At 47.4% G+C, this 18,342-nt stretch overlaps 1 protein-coding gene across 2 annotated transcripts in view; it reads left to right on the forward strand.

Annotated features, from left to right (window-relative positions):
• The window catches only part of LOC139277400 (voltage-dependent calcium channel subunit alpha-2/delta-2-like), a 1,881,585-nt gene that overhangs the window by 1,731,724 nt on the left and 131,519 nt on the right, over positions 1–18,342 (forward strand). For both annotated transcript variants that reach the window (XM_070895823.1, XM_070895824.1), the window contains one exon: positions 16,635–16,713. In XM_070895823.1, the coding sequence (XP_070751924.1) occupies positions 16,635–16,713 (79 nt within the window). The remainder of the gene's footprint in view (positions 1–16,634; positions 16,714–18,342) is intronic.

The following is an 18,342-nucleotide window of genomic DNA, read 5'->3' on the forward strand; positions in this document are numbered from 1 at the left end:
GACAGTGTCGAGTTATCGATGGGACCGTGTAGTTATCAGTGGGACAGTGTAGCGTTATCGGTGGGACATTGTAATTATCAGTGGGACAGTGTAATTATCAGTGGGACAGTGTAGTTATCGGTGGGACAGTGTCGAGTTATCGATGGGACCGTGTAGTTATCAGTGGGACAGTGTAGAGTTATCGGTGGGACAGTGTAGCGTTATCGGTGGTACAGTGTCGAGTTATCGGTGGGACAGTGTAGCGTTATCGGTGGGACAGTGTAATTATCAGTGGGACAGTGTAGAGTTATCGGTGGGACAGTGCAGAGTTATCAGTGGGACAGTGTAGTTATCGGTGGAACAGTGTCGAGTTATCGGTGGGTCAGTGTAATTATCAGTGGGACAGTGTAGAGTTATCGGTGGGACAGTGTCGCGTTATCGGTGGGACAGTGTAATTATCAGTTGGACAGTGTAGTTATCAGTGGGACAGTGAAGAGTTACCAGTGAGACAGTGTCGAGTTATCGGTAGGAGAGTGTCGCGTTATCGGTGGGTGAGTGTCGAGTTATCGGTGGGAAAGTGTAGTTATCGGTGAGACAGGGTCGAGTTATCGGTGGGACAGTGTAGCGTTATCGGTGGGACAGTGTAATTATCAGTGAGACAGTGACGAGTTATCGGTGGGACTGTGTCGAGTTATCGGTGGGAGAGTGTCGAGTTATCGGTGGTAGAGTGTCGAGTTATCGGTGGGACAGTGTCAAGTTATCGGTGGGGCAGTGTCGAGTTATCGGTGGAAGAGTGTCGAGTTATCTGTGGGACAGTGTAACGTTATCGGTGGGACAGTGTAGCGTTATCGGTGGGACAGTGTAATTATCAGTGGGACAATGTAGTTATCAGTGGGACAGTGGAGAGTTATCAGTGAGACAGTGTCGAGTTATCGGTGGGAGAGTGTCGAGTTATTGGTGGGAGAGTGTCGAGTTATTGATGGGACAGTGTAGTTATCAGTGAGACAGTGTAGAGTTATCAGTGAGACAGTGACAAGTTATCGGTGGGACTGTGTCGAGATATCTGAGGGAGAGTGTCGAGTTATCGGTGGGAGAGTGTCGAGTTATCGGTGGAACAGTGTCGAGTTATCGGTGGGAGAGTGTCGACTTATCGGTGGGAGAGTGTCGAGTTATCGGTGGGACAGTGTCGAGTTATTAGTGAGTCAGTGTCAAGTTATCGGTGGGAGAGTATCGAGTTATCGGTGGGAGAGTGTAGTTATCGGTGGGACAGTGTCGAGTTATCGGTGGGAGAGTGTCAAGTTATCGGTAGGAGAGTGTAGTTATCGGTGGGACAGTGTCGTGTTATCGATGAGACAGTGTAGTTATCGGTGAGACAGTGTAGAGTTATCGGTGGGACAGTGTAGCGTTATCGGTGGGACATTGTAATTATTAGTGGGACAGTGTAGTTATCAGTGGGACAGTGTAGAGTTATCAGTGGGACAGTGTCGAGTTATCGGTGGGACAGTGTAGCGTTATCGGTGGGACAGTGTAATTATCAGTGGGACAGTGTAGTTATCAGTGGGACAGTGTCGAGTTATCGATGGGACAGTGTAGTTATCAGTGGGACAGTGTAGAGTTATCAGTGGGACAGTGTAGCGTTATCGGTGGGACAGTGTAATTATCAGTGGGACAGTGTAGTTATCAGTGGGACAGTGTAGAGTTATCAGTGAGACAGTGTTGAGTTATCGGTGGGAGAGTGTAGTTATCGGTGGAACAGTGTCGAGTTATCGATGAGACAGTGTAGTTATCGGTGAGACAGTGTCGAGTTATCGGTGTAACAGTCTAGCGTTATCGGTGGGACAGTGTAATTATCAGTGGGACAGTGTAGAGTTATCAGTGGGACAGTGTAGTTATCGGTGGGACAGTGTCGAGTTATCGATGGGACAGTGCAGTTATCAGTGGGACAATGTAGCGTTATCGGTGGGACAGTGTAATTATCAGTGGGACTGTAGAGTTATCAGTGAGACAGTGTCGAGTTATCAGTGGGAGAGTGTCGAGTTATTGGTGGGAGGGTGTCGAGTTATTGGTGGGACAGTGTAGTTATCAGTGAGACAGTGTAGAGTTATCAGTGAGACAGTGTCGAGTTATCGGTGGGAGAATGTCGAGTTATCGGTGGGAGAGTGCAGTTATCGGTGGAACAGTGTCGAGTTACCGGTGGGACAGTGTAGAGTTATCAGTGGGACAGTGTAGTTATTAGTGGGACAGTGTAGAGTTATCGGTGGGACAGTGTAGCGTTATCGGTGGGACATTGTAATTATCAGTGTGACAGTGTAGTTATCAGTGGGACAGTGTAGAGTTATCAGTGAGACAGTGTCGAGTTATCGGTGGGAGACTGTAGTTATCGGTGGAACAGTGTCGAGTTATCGGTGGGACAGTGTAGAGTTATCAGTGGGACAGTGTAGTTATCGGTGGAACAGTGTCGAGTTATCGGTGGGACAGTGTAGTTGTCGGTGGAACAGTGTAGAGTTATCAGTGGGACAGTGTAGTTATCGGTGGGACTGTGTAGAGTTATCAGTGGGACAGTGTAGAGTTATCGGTGGGACAGTGTTGAGTTATCAGTGGGACAGTGTAGTTATCGGTGGGACAGTGTCGAGTTATCAGTGAGACAATGTAGTTGTCGGTGGAACAGTGTAGAGTTATCAGTAGGACAGTGTAGTTATCGGTGGGACAGTGTCGAGTTATCAGTGGGACAGTGTCGAGTTATCGGTGGGACAGTGTAGCGTTATCGGTGGGACAGTGTAATTATCAGTGGGACAGTGTAGTTATCGGTGGGACAGTGTCGAGTTATCGATGGGACAGTGTAGTTATCAGTGGGACAGTGTAGTTATCAGTGGGACAGTGTTGAGTTATTGGTGGGACAGTGTCGCGTTATCGGTGGGACAGTGTAATTATCAGTGGGACAGTGTAGTTATCGGTGGGACAGTGTCGAGCTATCGATGGGACAGTGTAGTTATCAGTGGGACAGTGTAGTTATCAGTGGGACAGTGTCGAGTTATCAGTGGGACAGTGTAGTTATCAGTGGGACAGTGTCGAGTTATCAGTGGGACAGTGTCGAGTTATCGGTGGGACACTGTAATTATCAGTGGGACAGTGTAGTTATCGGTGTGACAGTGTCGAGTTATCGATGGGACAGTGTAGTTATCAGTGGGACAGTGTAGTTATCGGTGGGACAGTGTCGAGTTATCGATGGGACAGTGTAGTTATCAGTGGGACAGTGGAGAGTTATCAGTGAGACAGTGTCGAGTTATCGGTGGGACTGTGTGGAGTTATCGGTGGGAGAGTGTCGAGTTATCGGTGGGACAGTGTAGAGTTATCGGTGGGTCAGTGTCGAGTTATCGGTGGGAGAGTGTCGAGTTATCTGTGGGACAGTGTAGAGTTATCAATGAGACAGTGTAGAGTTATCAGTGGGACATTGTCGAGTTATCAGTGAGACAGTGTAGAGTTATCAGTGGGACAGTGTAGCGTTATCGGTGGGACAGTGTAATTATCAGTGGGACAGTATAGTTATCGGTGGGACAGTGTCGAGTTATCGATGGGACAGTGTAGTTATCAGTGGGACAGTGTGGAGTTATCGGTGGGACAGTGTAGCGTTATCGGTGGGACAGTGTAATTATCAGTGGGACAGTGTAGTTATCAGTGGGACAGTGTAGAGTTATCAGTGAGACAGTGTCGAGTTATCGGTGGGAGAGTGTCGAGTTATTGGTGGGAGAGTGTCGAGTTATTGGTGGGACAGTGTCAAGTTATCGGTGGGACAGTGTCGAGTTATCGGTGGGAGAGTGTCGAGTTATCTGTGGGACAGTGTAGAGTTATCAGTGAGACAGTGCAGAGTTATCAGTGGGACAGTGTATAGTTATCAGTGAGACAGTGTCGAGTTATCAGTGGGACAGTGCAGAGTTATCAGTGGGACAGTGTAGTTATCGGTGGGACAGTGTCGAGTTATCGATGGGACAGTGTAGTTATCAGTGGGACAGTGTAGAGTTATCGGTGGGACAGTGTAGCGTTATCGGTGGGACAGTGTAGTTATCAGTGGGACAGTGTAGAGTTATCAGTGGGACAGTGTAGAGTTATCAGTGGGACAGTGTAGTTGTCGGTGGAACAGTGTAGAGTTATCAGTGGGACAGTGTATTTATCGGTGGGACAGTGTCGAGTTATCGGTGGGGCAGTGTAGAGCTATCAGTGGGACAGTGTAGTTATCGGTGGGACAGTGTCAAGTTATCGGTGGGACAGTGTAGTTATCGGTGGGACAGTGTAGAATTATCAGTGGGACAGTGCAGTTATCGGTGGGACAGTGTCGAGTTATCGGTGGGACAGTGTAATTATCAGTGGGACAGTGTAGTTATCAGTGGGACAGTGTTGAGTTATCAGTGGGACAGTGTCGAGTTATCGGTGGGACAGTGGAGAGTTATCGGTGGGACAGTGTAATTATCAGTGGGACAGTGTAGTTATCAGTGGGACAGTGTAGAGTTATCAGTGAGACAGTGTCGAGTTATCGGTGGGAGAGTGTCGAGTTATTGGTGGGAGAGTGTCGAGTTATTGGTGGGACAGTGTCAAGTTATCGGTGGGACAGTGTCGAGTTATCGGTGGGAGAGTGTCGAGTTATCTGTGGGACAGTGTAGAGTTATCAGTGAGACAGTGCAGAGTTATCAGTGGGACAGTGTATAGTTATCAGTGAGACAGTGTTGAGTTATCAGTGGGACAGTGCAGAGTTATCAGTGGGACAGTGTAGTTATCGGTGGGACAGTGTCGAGTTATCGATGGGACAGTGTAGTTATCAGTGGGACAGTGTAGAGTTATCGGTGGGACAGTGTAGCGTTATCGGTGGGACAGTGTAGTTATCAGTGGGACAGTGTAGAGTTATCAGTGGGACAGTGTAGAGTTATCAGTGGGACAGTGTAGTTGTCGGTGGAACAGTGTAGAGTTATCAGTGGGACAGTGTATTTATCGGTGGGACAGTGTCGAGTTATCGGTGGGGCAGTGTAGAGCTATCAGTGGGACAGTGTAGTTATCGGTGGGACAGTGTCAAGTTATCGGTGGGACAGTGTAGTTATCGGTGGGACAGTGTAGAATTATCAGTGGGACAGTGCAGTTATCGGTGGGACAGTGTCGAGTTATCGGTGGGACAGTGTAATTATCAGTGGGACAGTGTAGTTATCAGTGGGACAGTGTTGAGTTATCAGTGGGACAGTGTCGAGTTATCGGTGGGACAGTGGAGAGTTATCGGTGGGACAGTGTAATTATCAGTGGGACAGTGTAGTTATCGGTGGGACAGTGTCGAGTTATAGATGGGACAGTGTAGTTATCAGTGGGACAGTGTAGGTATCAATGGGACAGTGTAGATTTGTCAGTGAGACAGTGTCGAGTTATCGGCGGGAGAGTGTCGAGTTATCGTTGGGAGAGTGTCGATTTATCGTTGGGAGAGTGTTGAGTTATCGGTGGGACAGTGTCGAGTTATTGGTGGGAGAGTGTCGAGTTATTGGTGGGACAGTGTAGTTATCAGTGAGACAGTGTAGAGTTATCAGTGAGACAGTGACAAGTTACCGGTGGGACTGTGTCGAGTTATCGGTGGGAGAGTGTCGACTTATCGGTGGGAGAGTGTCGAGTTATCGGTGGGACAGTGTTGAGTTATCAGTGAGTCAGTATCAAGTTATCGGTGGGAGAGTATCGAGTTATCGGTGGGAGAGTGTAGTTATCGGTGGGACAGTGTCGAGTTATCGATGGGACCGTGTAGTTATCAGTGGGACAGTGTAGCGTTATCGGTGGGACATTGTAATTATCAGTGGGACAGTGTAATTATCAGTGGGACAGTGTAGTTATCGGTGGGACAGTGTCGAGTTATCGATGGGACCGTGTAGTTATCAGTGGGACAGTGTAGAGTTATCGGTGGGACAGTGTAGCGTTATCGGTGGTACAGTGTCGAGTTATCGGTGGGACAGTGTAGCGTTATCGGTGGGACAGTGTAATTATCAGTGGGACAGTGTAGAGTTATCGGTGGGACAGTGCAGAGTTATCAGTGGGACAGTGTAGTTATCGGTGGAACAGTGTCGAGTTATCGGTGGGTCAGTGTAATTATCAGTGGGACAGTGTAGAGTTATCGGTGGGACAGTGTCGCGTTATCGGTGGGACAGTGTAATTATCAGTTGGACAGTGTAGTTATCAGTGGGACAGTGAAGAGTTACCAGTGAGACAGTGTCGAGTTATCGGTAGGAGAGTGTCGCGTTATCGGTGGGTGAGTGTCGAGTTATCGGTGGGAAAGTGTAGTTATCGGTGAGACAGGGTCGAGTTATCGGTGGGACAGTGTAGCGTTATCGGTGGGACAGTGTAATTATCAGTGAGACAGTGACGAGTTATCGGTGGGACTGTGTCGAGTTATCGGTGGGAGAGTGTCGAGTTATCGGTGGTAGAGTGTCGAGTTATCGGTGGGACAGTGTCAAGTTATCGGTGGGGCAGTGTCGAGTTATCGGTGGAAGAGTGTCGAGTTATCTGTGGGACAGTGTAACGTTATCGGTGGGACAGTGTAGCGTTATCGGTGGGACAGTGTAATTATCAGTGGGACAATGTAGTTATCAGTGGGACAGTGGAGAGTTATCAGTGAGACAGTGTCGAGTTATCGGTGGGAGAGTGTCGAGTTATTGGTGGGAGAGTGTCGAGTTATTGATGGGACAGTGTAGTTATCAGTGAGACAGTGTAGAGTTATCAGTGAGACAGTGACAAGTTATCGGTGGGACTGTGTCGAGATATCTGAGGGAGAGTGTCGAGTTATCGGTGGGAGAGTGTCGAGTTATCGGTGGAACAGTGTCGAGTTATCGGTGGGAGAGTGTCGACTTATCGGTGGGAGAGTGTCGAGTTATCGGTGGGACAGTGTCGAGTTATTAGTGAGTCAGTGTCAAGTTATCGGTGGGAGAGTATCGAGTTATCGGTGGGAGAGTGTAGTTATCGGTGGGACAGTGTCGAGTTATCGGTGGGAGAGTGTCAAGTTATCGGTAGGAGAGTGTAGTTATCGGTGGGACAGTGTCGTGTTATCGATGAGACAGTGTAGTTATCGGTGAGACAGTGTAGAGTTATCGGTGGGACAGTGTAGCGTTATCGGTGGGACATTGTAATTATTAGTGGGACAGTGTAGTTATCAGTGGGACAGTGTAGAGTTATCAGTGGGACAGTGTCGAGTTATCGGTGGGACAGTGTAGCGTTATCGGTGGGACAGTGTAATTATCAGTGGGACAGTGTAGTTATCAGTGGGACAGTGTCGAGTTATCGATGGGACAGTGTAGTTATCAGTGGGACAGTGTAGAGTTATCAGTGGGACAGTGTAGCGTTATCGGTGGGACAGTGTAATTATCAGTGGGACAGTGTAGTTATCAGTGGGACAGTGTAGAGTTATCAGTGAGACAGTGTTGAGTTATCGGTGGGAGAGTGTAGTTATCGGTGGAACAGTGTCGAGTTATCGATGAGACAGTGTAGTTATCGGTGAGACAGTGTCGAGTTATCGGTGTAACAGTCTAGCGTTATCGGTGGGACAGTGTAATTATCAGTGGGACAGTGTAGAGTTATCAGTGGGACAGTGTAGTTATCGGTGGGACAGTGTCGAGTTATCGATGGGACAGTGCAGTTATCAGTGGGACAATGTAGCGTTATCGGTGGGACAGTGTAATTATCAGTGGGACTGTAGAGTTATCAGTGAGACAGTGTCGAGTTATCAGTGGGAGAGTGTCGAGTTATTGGTGGGAGGGTGTCGAGTTATTGGTGGGACAGTGTAGTTATCAGTGAGACAGTGTAGAGTTATCAGTGAGACAGTGTCGAGTTATCGGTGGGAGAATGTCGAGTTATCGGTGGGAGAGTGCAGTTATCGGTGGAACAGTGTCGAGTTACCGGTGGGACAGTGTAGAGTTATCAGTGGGACAGTGTAGTTATTAGTGGGACAGTGTAGAGTTATCGGTGGGACAGTGTAGCGTTATCGGTGGGACATTGTAATTATCAGTGTGACAGTGTAGTTATCAGTGGGACAGTGTAGAGTTATCAGTGAGACAGTGTCGAGTTATCGGTGGGAGACTGTAGTTATCGGTGGAACAGTGTCGAGTTATCGGTGGGACAGTGTAGAGTTATCAGTGGGACAGTGTAGTTATCGGTGGAACAGTGTCGAGTTATCGGTGGGACAGTGTAGTTGTCGGTGGAACAGTGTAGAGTTATCAGTGGGACAGTGTAGTTATCGGTGGGACTGTGTAGAGTTATCAGTGGGACAGTGTAGAGTTATCGGTGGGACAGTGTTGAGTTATCAGTGGGACAGTGTAGTTATCGGTGGGACAGTGTCGAGTTATCAGTGAGACAATGTAGTTGTCGGTGGAACAGTGTAGAGTTATCAGTAGGACAGTGTAGTTATCGGTGGGACAGTGTCGAGTTATCAGTGGGACAGTGTCGAGTTATCGGTGGGACAGTGTAGCGTTATCGGTGGGACAGTGTAATTATCAGTGGGACAGTGTAGTTATCGGTGGGACAGTGTCGAGTTATCGATGGGACAGTGTAGTTATCAGTGGGACAGTGTAGTTATCAGTGGGACAGTGTTGAGTTATTGGTGGGACAGTGTCGCGTTATCGGTGGGACAGTGTAATTATCAGTGGGACAGTGTAGTTATCGGTGGGACAGTGTCGAGCTATCGATGGGACAGTGTAGTTATCAGTGGGACAGTGTAGTTATCAGTGGGACAGTGTCGAGTTATCAGTGGGACAGTGTAGTTATCAGTGGGACAGTGTCGAGTTATCAGTGGGACAGTGTCGAGTTATCGGTGGGACACTGTAATTATCAGTGGGACAGTGTAGTTATCGGTGTGACAGTGTCGAGTTATCGATGGGACAGTGTAGTTATCAGTGGGACAGTGTAGTTATCGGTGGGACAGTGTCGAGTTATCGATGGGACAGTGTAGTTATCAGTGGGACAGTGGAGAGTTATCAGTGAGACAGTGTCGAGTTATCGGTGGGACTGTGTGGAGTTATCGGTGGGAGAGTGTCGAGTTATCGGTGGGACAGTGTAGAGTTATCGGTGGGTCAGTGTCGAGTTATCGGTGGGAGAGTGTCGAGTTATCTGTGGGACAGTGTAGAGTTATCAATGAGACAGTGTAGAGTTATCAGTGGGACATTGTCGAGTTATCAGTGAGACAGTGTAGAGTTATCAGTGGGACAGTGTAGCGTTATCGGTGGGACAGTGTAATTATCAGTGGGACAGTATAGTTATCGGTGGGACAGTGTCGAGTTATCGATGGGACAGTGTAGTTATCAGTGGGACAGTGTGGAGTTATCGGTGGGACAGTGTAGCGTTATCGGTGGGACAGTGTAATTATCAGTGGGACAGTGTAGTTATCAGTGGGACAGTGTAGAGTTATCAGTGAGACAGTGTCGAGTTATCGGTGGGAGAGTGTCGAGTTATTGGTGGGAGAGTGTCGAGTTATTGGTGGGACAGTGTCAAGTTATCGGTGGGACAGTGTCGAGTTATCGGTGGGAGAGTGTAGAGTTATCGGTGGGACAGTGTAGCGTTATCGGTGGGACAGTGTAGTTATCAGTGGGACAGTGTAGAGTTATCAGTGGGACAGTGTAGAGTTATCAGTGGGACAGTGTAGTTGTCGGTGGAACAGTGTAGAGTTATCAGTGGGACAGTGTATTTATCGGTGGGACAGTGTCGAGTTATCGGTGGGGCAGTGTAGAGCTATCAGTGGGACAGTGTAGTTATCGGTGGGACAGTGTCAAGTTATCGGTGGGACAGTGTAGTTATCGGTGGGACAGTGTAGAATTATCAGTGGGACAGTGCAGTTATCGGTGGGACAGTGTCGAGTTATCGGTGGGACAGTGTAATTATCAGTGGGACAGTGTAGTTATCAGTGGGACAGTGTTGAGTTATCAGTGGGACAGTGTCGAGTTATCGGTGGGACAGTGGAGAGTTATCGGTGGGACAGTGTAATTATCAGTGGGACAGTGTAGTTATCGGTGGGACAGTGTCGAGTTATAGATGGGACAGTGTAGTTATCAGTGGGACAGTGTAGGTATCAATGGGACAGTGTAGATTTGTCAGTGAGACAGTGTCGAGTTATCGGCGGGAGAGTGTCGAGTTATCGTTGGGAGAGTGTCGATTTATCGTTGGGAGAGTGTTGAGTTATCGGTGGGACAGTGTCGAGTTATCGGTGGGACAGTGTCGAGTTATCGGTGGGACAGTGTAATTATCAGTGGGACAGTGTTGTTATCGGTGGGACAGTGTCGAGTTATCGGTGGGACAGTGTAGTTTTCGGTGGGACAGTGTAATTATCAGTGGGACAGTGTAGTTATCGGTGGGACAGTGTCGAGTTATCGGTGGGACAGTGTCGAGTTATCGGTGGGACAGTGTAGTTATCGGTGGGACAGTGTCGAGTTATCGGTGGGACAGTGTTGTTATCGGTTGGACAGTGTCGAGTTATCGGTGGGACAGTGTAGTTATTGGTGGAACAGTGTAGAGTTATCAGTGGGACAGTGTAGTTATCGGTGGGACAGTGTCGAGTTATCGGTGGGAGAGTGTCGAGTTATCGGTGGGACAGTGTCGAGTTATCGGTGGGAGAGTGTCGAGTTATCGATGGGACAGTGTCGAGTTATCAGTGAGACAGTGACGAGTTATAGAAGCATAGTAACATAGAAAATAGGTGCAGGAGTAGGCCATTCGGCCCTTCTAGCCTGCACCGCCATTCAATGAGTTCATGGCTGAACATTCAACTTCAGTACCCCATTCCTGCTTTCTCGCCATACCCCTTGATCCCCCTAGTAGTAAGGACCTCATCTAACTCCTTTTTGAATATATTTAGTGAATTGGCGTCAACAACTTTCTGTGGTAGAGAATTCCACAGGTTCACCACTCTCTGGGTGAAGAAGTTCCTCCGCATCTCGGTCCTAAATGGCTTACCCCTTATCCTTAGACTGTGACCTCTGGTTCTGGACTTCCCCAACATTGGGAACATTCTTCCTGCATCTAACCTGTCTAACCCCGTCAGAATTTTAAACGTTTCTATGAGGTCCCCTCTCATTCTTCTGAACTCCAGTGAATACAAGCCCAGTTGATCCAGTCTTTCTTGATAGGTCAGTCCCGCCATCCCGGGAATCAGTCTGGTGAACCTTCGCTGCACTCCCTCAATAGCAAGAATGTCCTTCCTCAGGTTAGGAGACCAAAACTGTACACAATACTCCAGGTGTGGCCTCACCAATGCCCTGTACAACTGTAGCAACACCTCCCTGCCCCTGTACTCAAATCCCCTTGCTATGAAGGCCAACATGCCATTTGCTTTCTTAACCGCCTGCTGCACCTGCATGCCAACCTTCAATGACTGATGTACCATGACACCCAGGTCTCTTTGCACCTCCCCTTTTCCTAATCTGTCACCATTCAGATAATAGTCTGTCTCTCTGTTTTTACCACCAAAGTGGATAACCTCACATTTATCCACATTATACTTCATCTGCCATGCATTTGCCCACTCACCTAACCTATCCAAGTCGCTCTGCAGCCTCACAGCATCCTCCTCGCAGCTCACACTGCCACCCAACTTAGTGTCATCCGCAAATTTGGAGATACTACATTTAATCCCCTCATCTAAATCATTAATGTACAGTGTAAACAGCTGGGGCCCCAGCACAGAACCTTGCGGTACCCCACTAGTCACTGCCTGCCATTCTGAAAAGTCCCCATTTACTCCTACTCTTTGCTTCCTGTCTGACAACCAGTTCTCAATCCATGTCAGTACACTACCCCCAATCCCATGTGCTCTAACTTTGCACATCAATCTCTTGTGTGGGACCTTGTCGAACGCCTTCTGAAAGTCCAAATATACCACATCAACTGGTTCTCCCTTATCCACTCTACTGGAAACATCCTCAAAAAATTCCAGAAGATTTGTCAAGCATGATTTCCCTTTCACAAATCCATGCTGACTTGGACCTATCATGTCACCTCTTTCCAAATGCACTGCTATGACATCCTTAATAATTGATTCCATCATTTTACCCACTACCAATGTCAGGCTGACCGGTCTATAATTCCCTGTTTTCTCTCTCCCTCCTTTTTTAAAAAGTGGGGTTACATTGGCTACCCTCCACTCCATAGGAACTGATCCAGAGTCAATGGAATGTTGGAAAATGACTGTCAACGCATCCACTATTTCCAAGGCCACCTCCTTAAGTACTCTGGGATGCAGTCCATCAGGCCCTGGGGATTTATCGGCCTTCAATCCCATCAATTTCCCCAACACAATTTCCCGGCTAATAAGGATTTCCCTCAGTTCCTCCTCCTTACTAGACCCCCCGACCCCTTTTATAACCGGAAGGTTGTTCGTGTCCTCCTTCGTGAATACCGAACCAAAGTACTTGTTCAATTGGTCCGCCATTTCTTTGTTCCCCGTTATGACTTCCCCTGATTCTGACTGCAGGGGACCTACGTTTGTCTTTACTAACCTTTTTCTCTTTACATATCTACAGAAACTTTTGCAATCCGTCTTAATGTTCCCTGCAAGCTTCTTCTCATACTCCATTTTCCCTGCCCTAATCAAACCCTTTGTCCTCCTCTGCTGAGTTCTAAATTTCTCCCAGTCCCCAGGTTCGCTGCTATTTCTGGCCAATTTGTATGCCACTTCCTTGGCTTTAATACTATCCCTGATTTCCCTTGATAGCCACGGTTGAGCCACCTTCCCTTTTTTATTTTTATGCCAGACAGGAATGTACAATTGTTGTAGTTCATCCATGCGGTCTCTAAATGTCTGCCATTGCCCATCCACAGTCAACCCCTTAAGTATCATTCGCCAATCCATCCCAGCCAATTCACGCCTCATACCTTCAAAGTTAGCCTTCTTTAAGTTCTGGACCATGGTCTCTGAATTAACTGTTTCATTCTCCATCCCAATGCAGAATTCCACCATATTATGGTCACTCTTTCCCAAGGGGCCTCGCACAACGAGATTGCTAATTAATCCTCTCTCATTACATAACACCCAGTCTAAGATGGCCTCCCTCCTAGTTGGTTCCTCGACATATTGGTCTAAAAAACCATCCCTTATCACTCCAGAAAATCCTCCTCCACCGTATTGCTTCCAGTTTGGTTAGCCCAATCTATGTGCATATTAAAGTCACCCATTATAACTGCTGCACCTTTATTGCACGCACCCCTAATTTCATGTTTGATGCCCTCCCCAACATCACTACTACTGTTTGGAGGTCTGTACACAACTCCCACTAACGTTTTTTGCCCTTTGGTGTTCTGCAGCTCTACCCATATAGATTCCACATCATCCAAGCTAATGTCCTTCCTAACTATTGCCTTAATCTCCTCCTTAACCAGCAATGCTACCCCACCTCCTTTTCCTTTTATTCTATCCTTCCTGAATGTTGAATACCCCTGGATGTTGAGTTCCCAGCCCTGATCATCCTGGAGCCACGTCTCCGTAATCCCAATCACATCATATTTGTTAACATCTATTTGCACAGTTAATTCATCCACCTTATTGCGGATACTCCTTGCATTAAGACACAAAGCCTTTAGGCTTGTTTTTTTAACACCCTCTGTCCTTTTAGAATTTTGCTGTACAATGGCCCTTTTTCTTCTTTGCCTTGGGTTTCTCTGCCCTCCACTTTTCCTCATCTCCTTTCTGTCTTTTGTTTTTGCCTCCTTTTTGTTTCCCTCTATCTCCCTGCATTGGTTCCCATCCCCCTGCCATATTAGTTTAACTCCTCCCCAACAGCACTAGCAAACACTCCCCCGAGGATATTGGTTCCGATTCTGCCCAGGTGCAGACCGTCCGGATTGTACTGGTCCCACCTCCCCCAGAACCGGTTCCAATGCCCCAGGAATTTGAATCCCTCCCTGCTGCACCATTGCTCGGTGGGACTGTGTCGAGTTATCGGTGGGAGAGTGTCGAGTTATCGGTGGGACAATGTCGAGTTATCAGTGGAACAGTGCAGTTATCGGTGGGACAGTGTAGTTATCGGTGGAACAGTGTAGTTATCGGTGGGACAGTGTAGTTATCAGTGGGACAGTGTAGTTATCGGTGGAACATTGTAGTTATCGGTGGGACAGTGTAGTTATCAGTGGAACAGTGTAGTTATCGGTGCTCTAATCATGCTGCGTAAAGCTGCCTCTATTCTACCTGTTAATAAGGAGAATGCCCCTTATCCAGTGACTCAGAATGACTGGTGTGGGTATTATTCCATTTCCCACAACAGCCACCCTGTACTCTCCAAGTGAGGCCTGGGTATCAGTGCTGGTGCTCAGTGGGACCTGGGACTGAGCCCATAGCCAGTAAATATCCTGTCAGTCTGGGCAGGGCGCGAATTCAGGTCCCAAATGTGAAAGGCCAGTGAAATTAATGTCACCTTCTCCAGATTCATTGATGGTGATAAAGTAAAATATCCCAAAACACCGCTGATCTCTGGTCAAACCATTGAGATCTCATTTGCTTTTACTGTATTTGGTTAGAATACAGATTGTTGGCCTGGTGTGCTGGATTGGCTGCACTCGCTGTGAAGCTCACTCAGTAAGCTGGGGAAATGTACACAGAGCATCACACATGGCACAAATATAGTTGGCAATTAGAAGGTGCTGAGTGTAGGAACCAGCTACCATCCAGGTCTCCAGATCCTCTCGCTCCATGGCACTCATTATATAACATGTACCTCCTCGTGAACCAAGAATATTCCATGTTAAGATAGAATTAAAGTGAGCAGGGGGACTGCACAGCACAGTGATGTCCTTTCAGTGCTAAATTTCCATTTATTCAGAAAGCTGGAAAATTTCCACAAAACTGAAATCAGCTCTGAGTGAAACGAGATTCTAAAAGCAAAATTGCCCCAGTATTCAACTCATTTAAAGAGGGGCATGAGTGGTGCTGTAGCTAAAAGGGCAATGGTGGCTGTTTTGGACAGAATCCCAATGGACCAATCCCTTCACATTCACTCCCATTGTACAGAATCCCAATGGACCAATCCCTTTCCCATTCATTCCAATGTACAGAATCCCAATGGTCCAATCTCTTCACAGTCACTCCCATTGTACAAAATCCCAATGGACCAATCCCTTTCCCATTCATTCCAATGTACAGAATCCCAATGGACCAATCCCTTCCCATTCACTCCCATTGTACAGAATTCCACTGGACAAATCCCTTTCCCATTCATTCGAATGTACAGAATCCCAATGGACCAATCCCTTCCCATTCACCCCCATTGTACAGAATCCCAATGGTCCAATCCCTTTCCCATTCATTCCAATGTACAGAATCCCAATGGACCAATCCCTTCCCATTCACTCCCATTGTACAGAATCCCAATGGACAAATCCCTTTCCCATTCATTCCAATGTACAGAATCCCAATGGACCAATCCCTTCCCATTCACTCCCATTGTACAGAATCCCAATGGACAAATCCCTTTCCTATTCATTCCATGTACAGAATCCCAATGGACAAATCCCTTTCCCATTCATTCCAATGTACATAATCCCAATGGACCAATCCTTTCCCATTCACTCCCATTGTACAGAATCCCAATGGTCCAATCCCTTTCCCATCATTCCATTGTACAGAATCCCAATGGACCAAACTCCTTCAATTCCATTGTACAATCTAAATGGAGCAAACCCCTTCCCCGTCACTGCCATAGTACAGAATCCCAATTGATTAAACCCCTTGATTCCAATTGTACAGACTCTCAATGAACCAAGCCCCTTCCCATTCACTCACATTGTATCCCAACAGATAAATCCTCTTACCAATCCCTCCCATTACATAAAAGAGAAGTGAAGAAAGAAAATATAGTTCTTGGATTTAGGCTTTCATGACCTCAGAGTATAGAAAACAACTTTACAACTTTTCAAGTGTAGTCACTGTTCTAATGTAGGAAGCACAGGAGCCAAGTTGTGCACGCATGGTCCCTCAAACAGCGATGTGATGAATGACCAGATAATCTGTGGTAGTGACGTTTGTTGACGGTTATATATTGGACCAGGACACTCGGGTGCGTTTCTGTGTCCCGTGTTTCGAGTGATTCTCCTGCTTGTCCACAGTTACTTCAACCTGTTGAAGTGTGGTGATTGTTGCCTGGCTTAGTATCCATCTTCACCAGCGACATCCCATAAACCACCATGGGTTGAGTGACCGGCCTGCCTGTTAATGATGGTGTAACACAAATGACTGCAAATGCTGGAAATCTAAAACAAAAAACAAAATCACCCAGCAGGTCAGGCAGCATCTGTGGAGAGAACAGAGGAGCCAATATTTCAGGTCTGATCCCTTCATCAGAAATGCAAGAAATGACAGACAAACAGCAACAGAACAAAGGGAAGGAGGGAAAAGCTCATGTACAAATACAAGGGAGGAAGTAGAGTGATGTAAAGTGTTTAAAAGGACAGCAGAGAAAGGCTAAATGTCTGAAGTGATAGTAACATGAGAGCAAGAAGCACAATGAATCAATTGCAGACGTTTAAGAGACAGAGGGAATGTGTGGATAACTGAGGGGATCGGGTGTAAGGAAGGTGTGAGATGTAAACAGGAAAAGCTGTCAGTGGGACAGAATCGAGAGCTCTCACTGCCATTGCAAGTATCTTCTCCTCATCTTCTCTCTCTCTGGTTATAGGTCCGGGTCTTTACCTTCTCCGTCGGACAGCACAACTATGATGTCACACCTCTGCAGTGGATGGCCTGTGCAAATAAAGGTATGGGTAATATAAGTGTGCTGTCACACACACAGTGTATTAGCACTGTCACACACACAGTGTCTTAGCACTGTCACACACACAGTGTATTTGCACTGTCACACACACAGTGTATAAGCACTGTCACACACACAGTGTATTAGCACTGTCACACACAGTGTATTAGCACTGTCACACACACAGTGTAGTAGCACTGTCACACACACAGTGTATTTGCACTGTCACACACAGTGTATTAGCACTGTCACACACACAGTGTATTAGCACTGTTACACACACACAGTGTATTTGCACTGTCACACACAGTGTATTAGCACTGTCACACACACAGTCCTTACTATACAGTATAAATGCACACGAGACCCATACTTAAGAGAAGGTCACTCTGTGACCAGTTACCTTTATTACCAAGACCTCAAGTGATGAAGGTGGGTGGAGCATCCCCTTTTATACCTGAAAGTCCAGGTTAGGAGTGTCTCCCACAAGTTCACCCCCTTGTGGTCAATGTTCTCAAGGTATACAACTTAGGTCAGCTTATACATGGGTTACAATGACAGTTGAATACATGACATCACCTCCCCCCCAAAGTCTTATTGGGATTACAGGTTAAGTCTCTCTGGTGGTTTACGCTTCCTTGTAGAGCGCCTGAGTTGGGGCTCCGGTTGTTGGGCGCTGGCCTGAGTGCCTGCTGTTTGCAGTGCCTCAGGCCTGTCCGGACTGCCCACAGTGACTAGGATCTCCTCCACTTGGTTCCTGTGTTCGGTCACCTGTGGTGGAGTAAACTCTACGTCGTGTTCTTCCTCTGCTTCTTCTATGGGGTTGCTGAACCTCCTTTTAGTTTGATCCACGTGTTTGTGGCAGATTTGTCCATTGGTAAGTTTAACTACCAAAACCCTATTCCCCTCTTTGGCAATCACAGTGCCTGCAAGCCATTTGGGCCCTGCAGCGTAATTAAGGACAAAAACAGGGTCATTGACATCAATACATCGCGCCCTTGCATTCCTGTCATGGTAGTCACATTGTGACTGACGCCTGCTCGCAACAATTTCTTTATAGTCGGGTGTATAAGGGATAACCTGGTTTTGAGCATCCTTTTCATTAGCAGCTCTGTGAGCGAGTGTGGTCGGGATCTACTGGCCAACAGGAGGTGTGATAAGCGGCTTTGTAGGGAACCCCTTTGGATTCTGAGCATCCCCTGTTTGATTATCTGCACTGCTTGTTCTGCCTGGCCGTTTGAGGCTGGCTTGAACGGTGCCGTTCTGACATGGTTGATTCCATTGCCTGCCATGAAGTCCTGGACTTCAGTGCTTGTGAAGCACGGGCCATTGTCGCTGAACAAGACATCCGGTAGACCATGGGCGGCGAGCATTGCCCGTAAACTTTCTACCGTGGCAGAGGATGTGCTTGAATTTAAAATGGCACACTCAATCCATTTGGAGTAGGCATCTACGACAACCAAAAATATTGTTCCCATGAAAGAACCTGCGTAGTCCACATGGATGCGTGACCATGGCTTGGCGGGCCAGGACCAGGGGCTAAGGGGGGCTTCCCTGGGTGCATTGCCCAGCTGAGCACACGTGTTGCACCTGTGAACACAAAGTTCCAGGCCTGCATCTATCCCTGGCCACC

The sequence above is a fragment of the Pristiophorus japonicus genome, chromosome 12 (assembly GCF_044704955.1).
Source record: "Pristiophorus japonicus isolate sPriJap1 chromosome 12, sPriJap1.hap1, whole genome shotgun sequence".
NCBI lineage: Eukaryota > Metazoa > Chordata > Chondrichthyes > Pristiophoridae > Pristiophorus > Pristiophorus japonicus.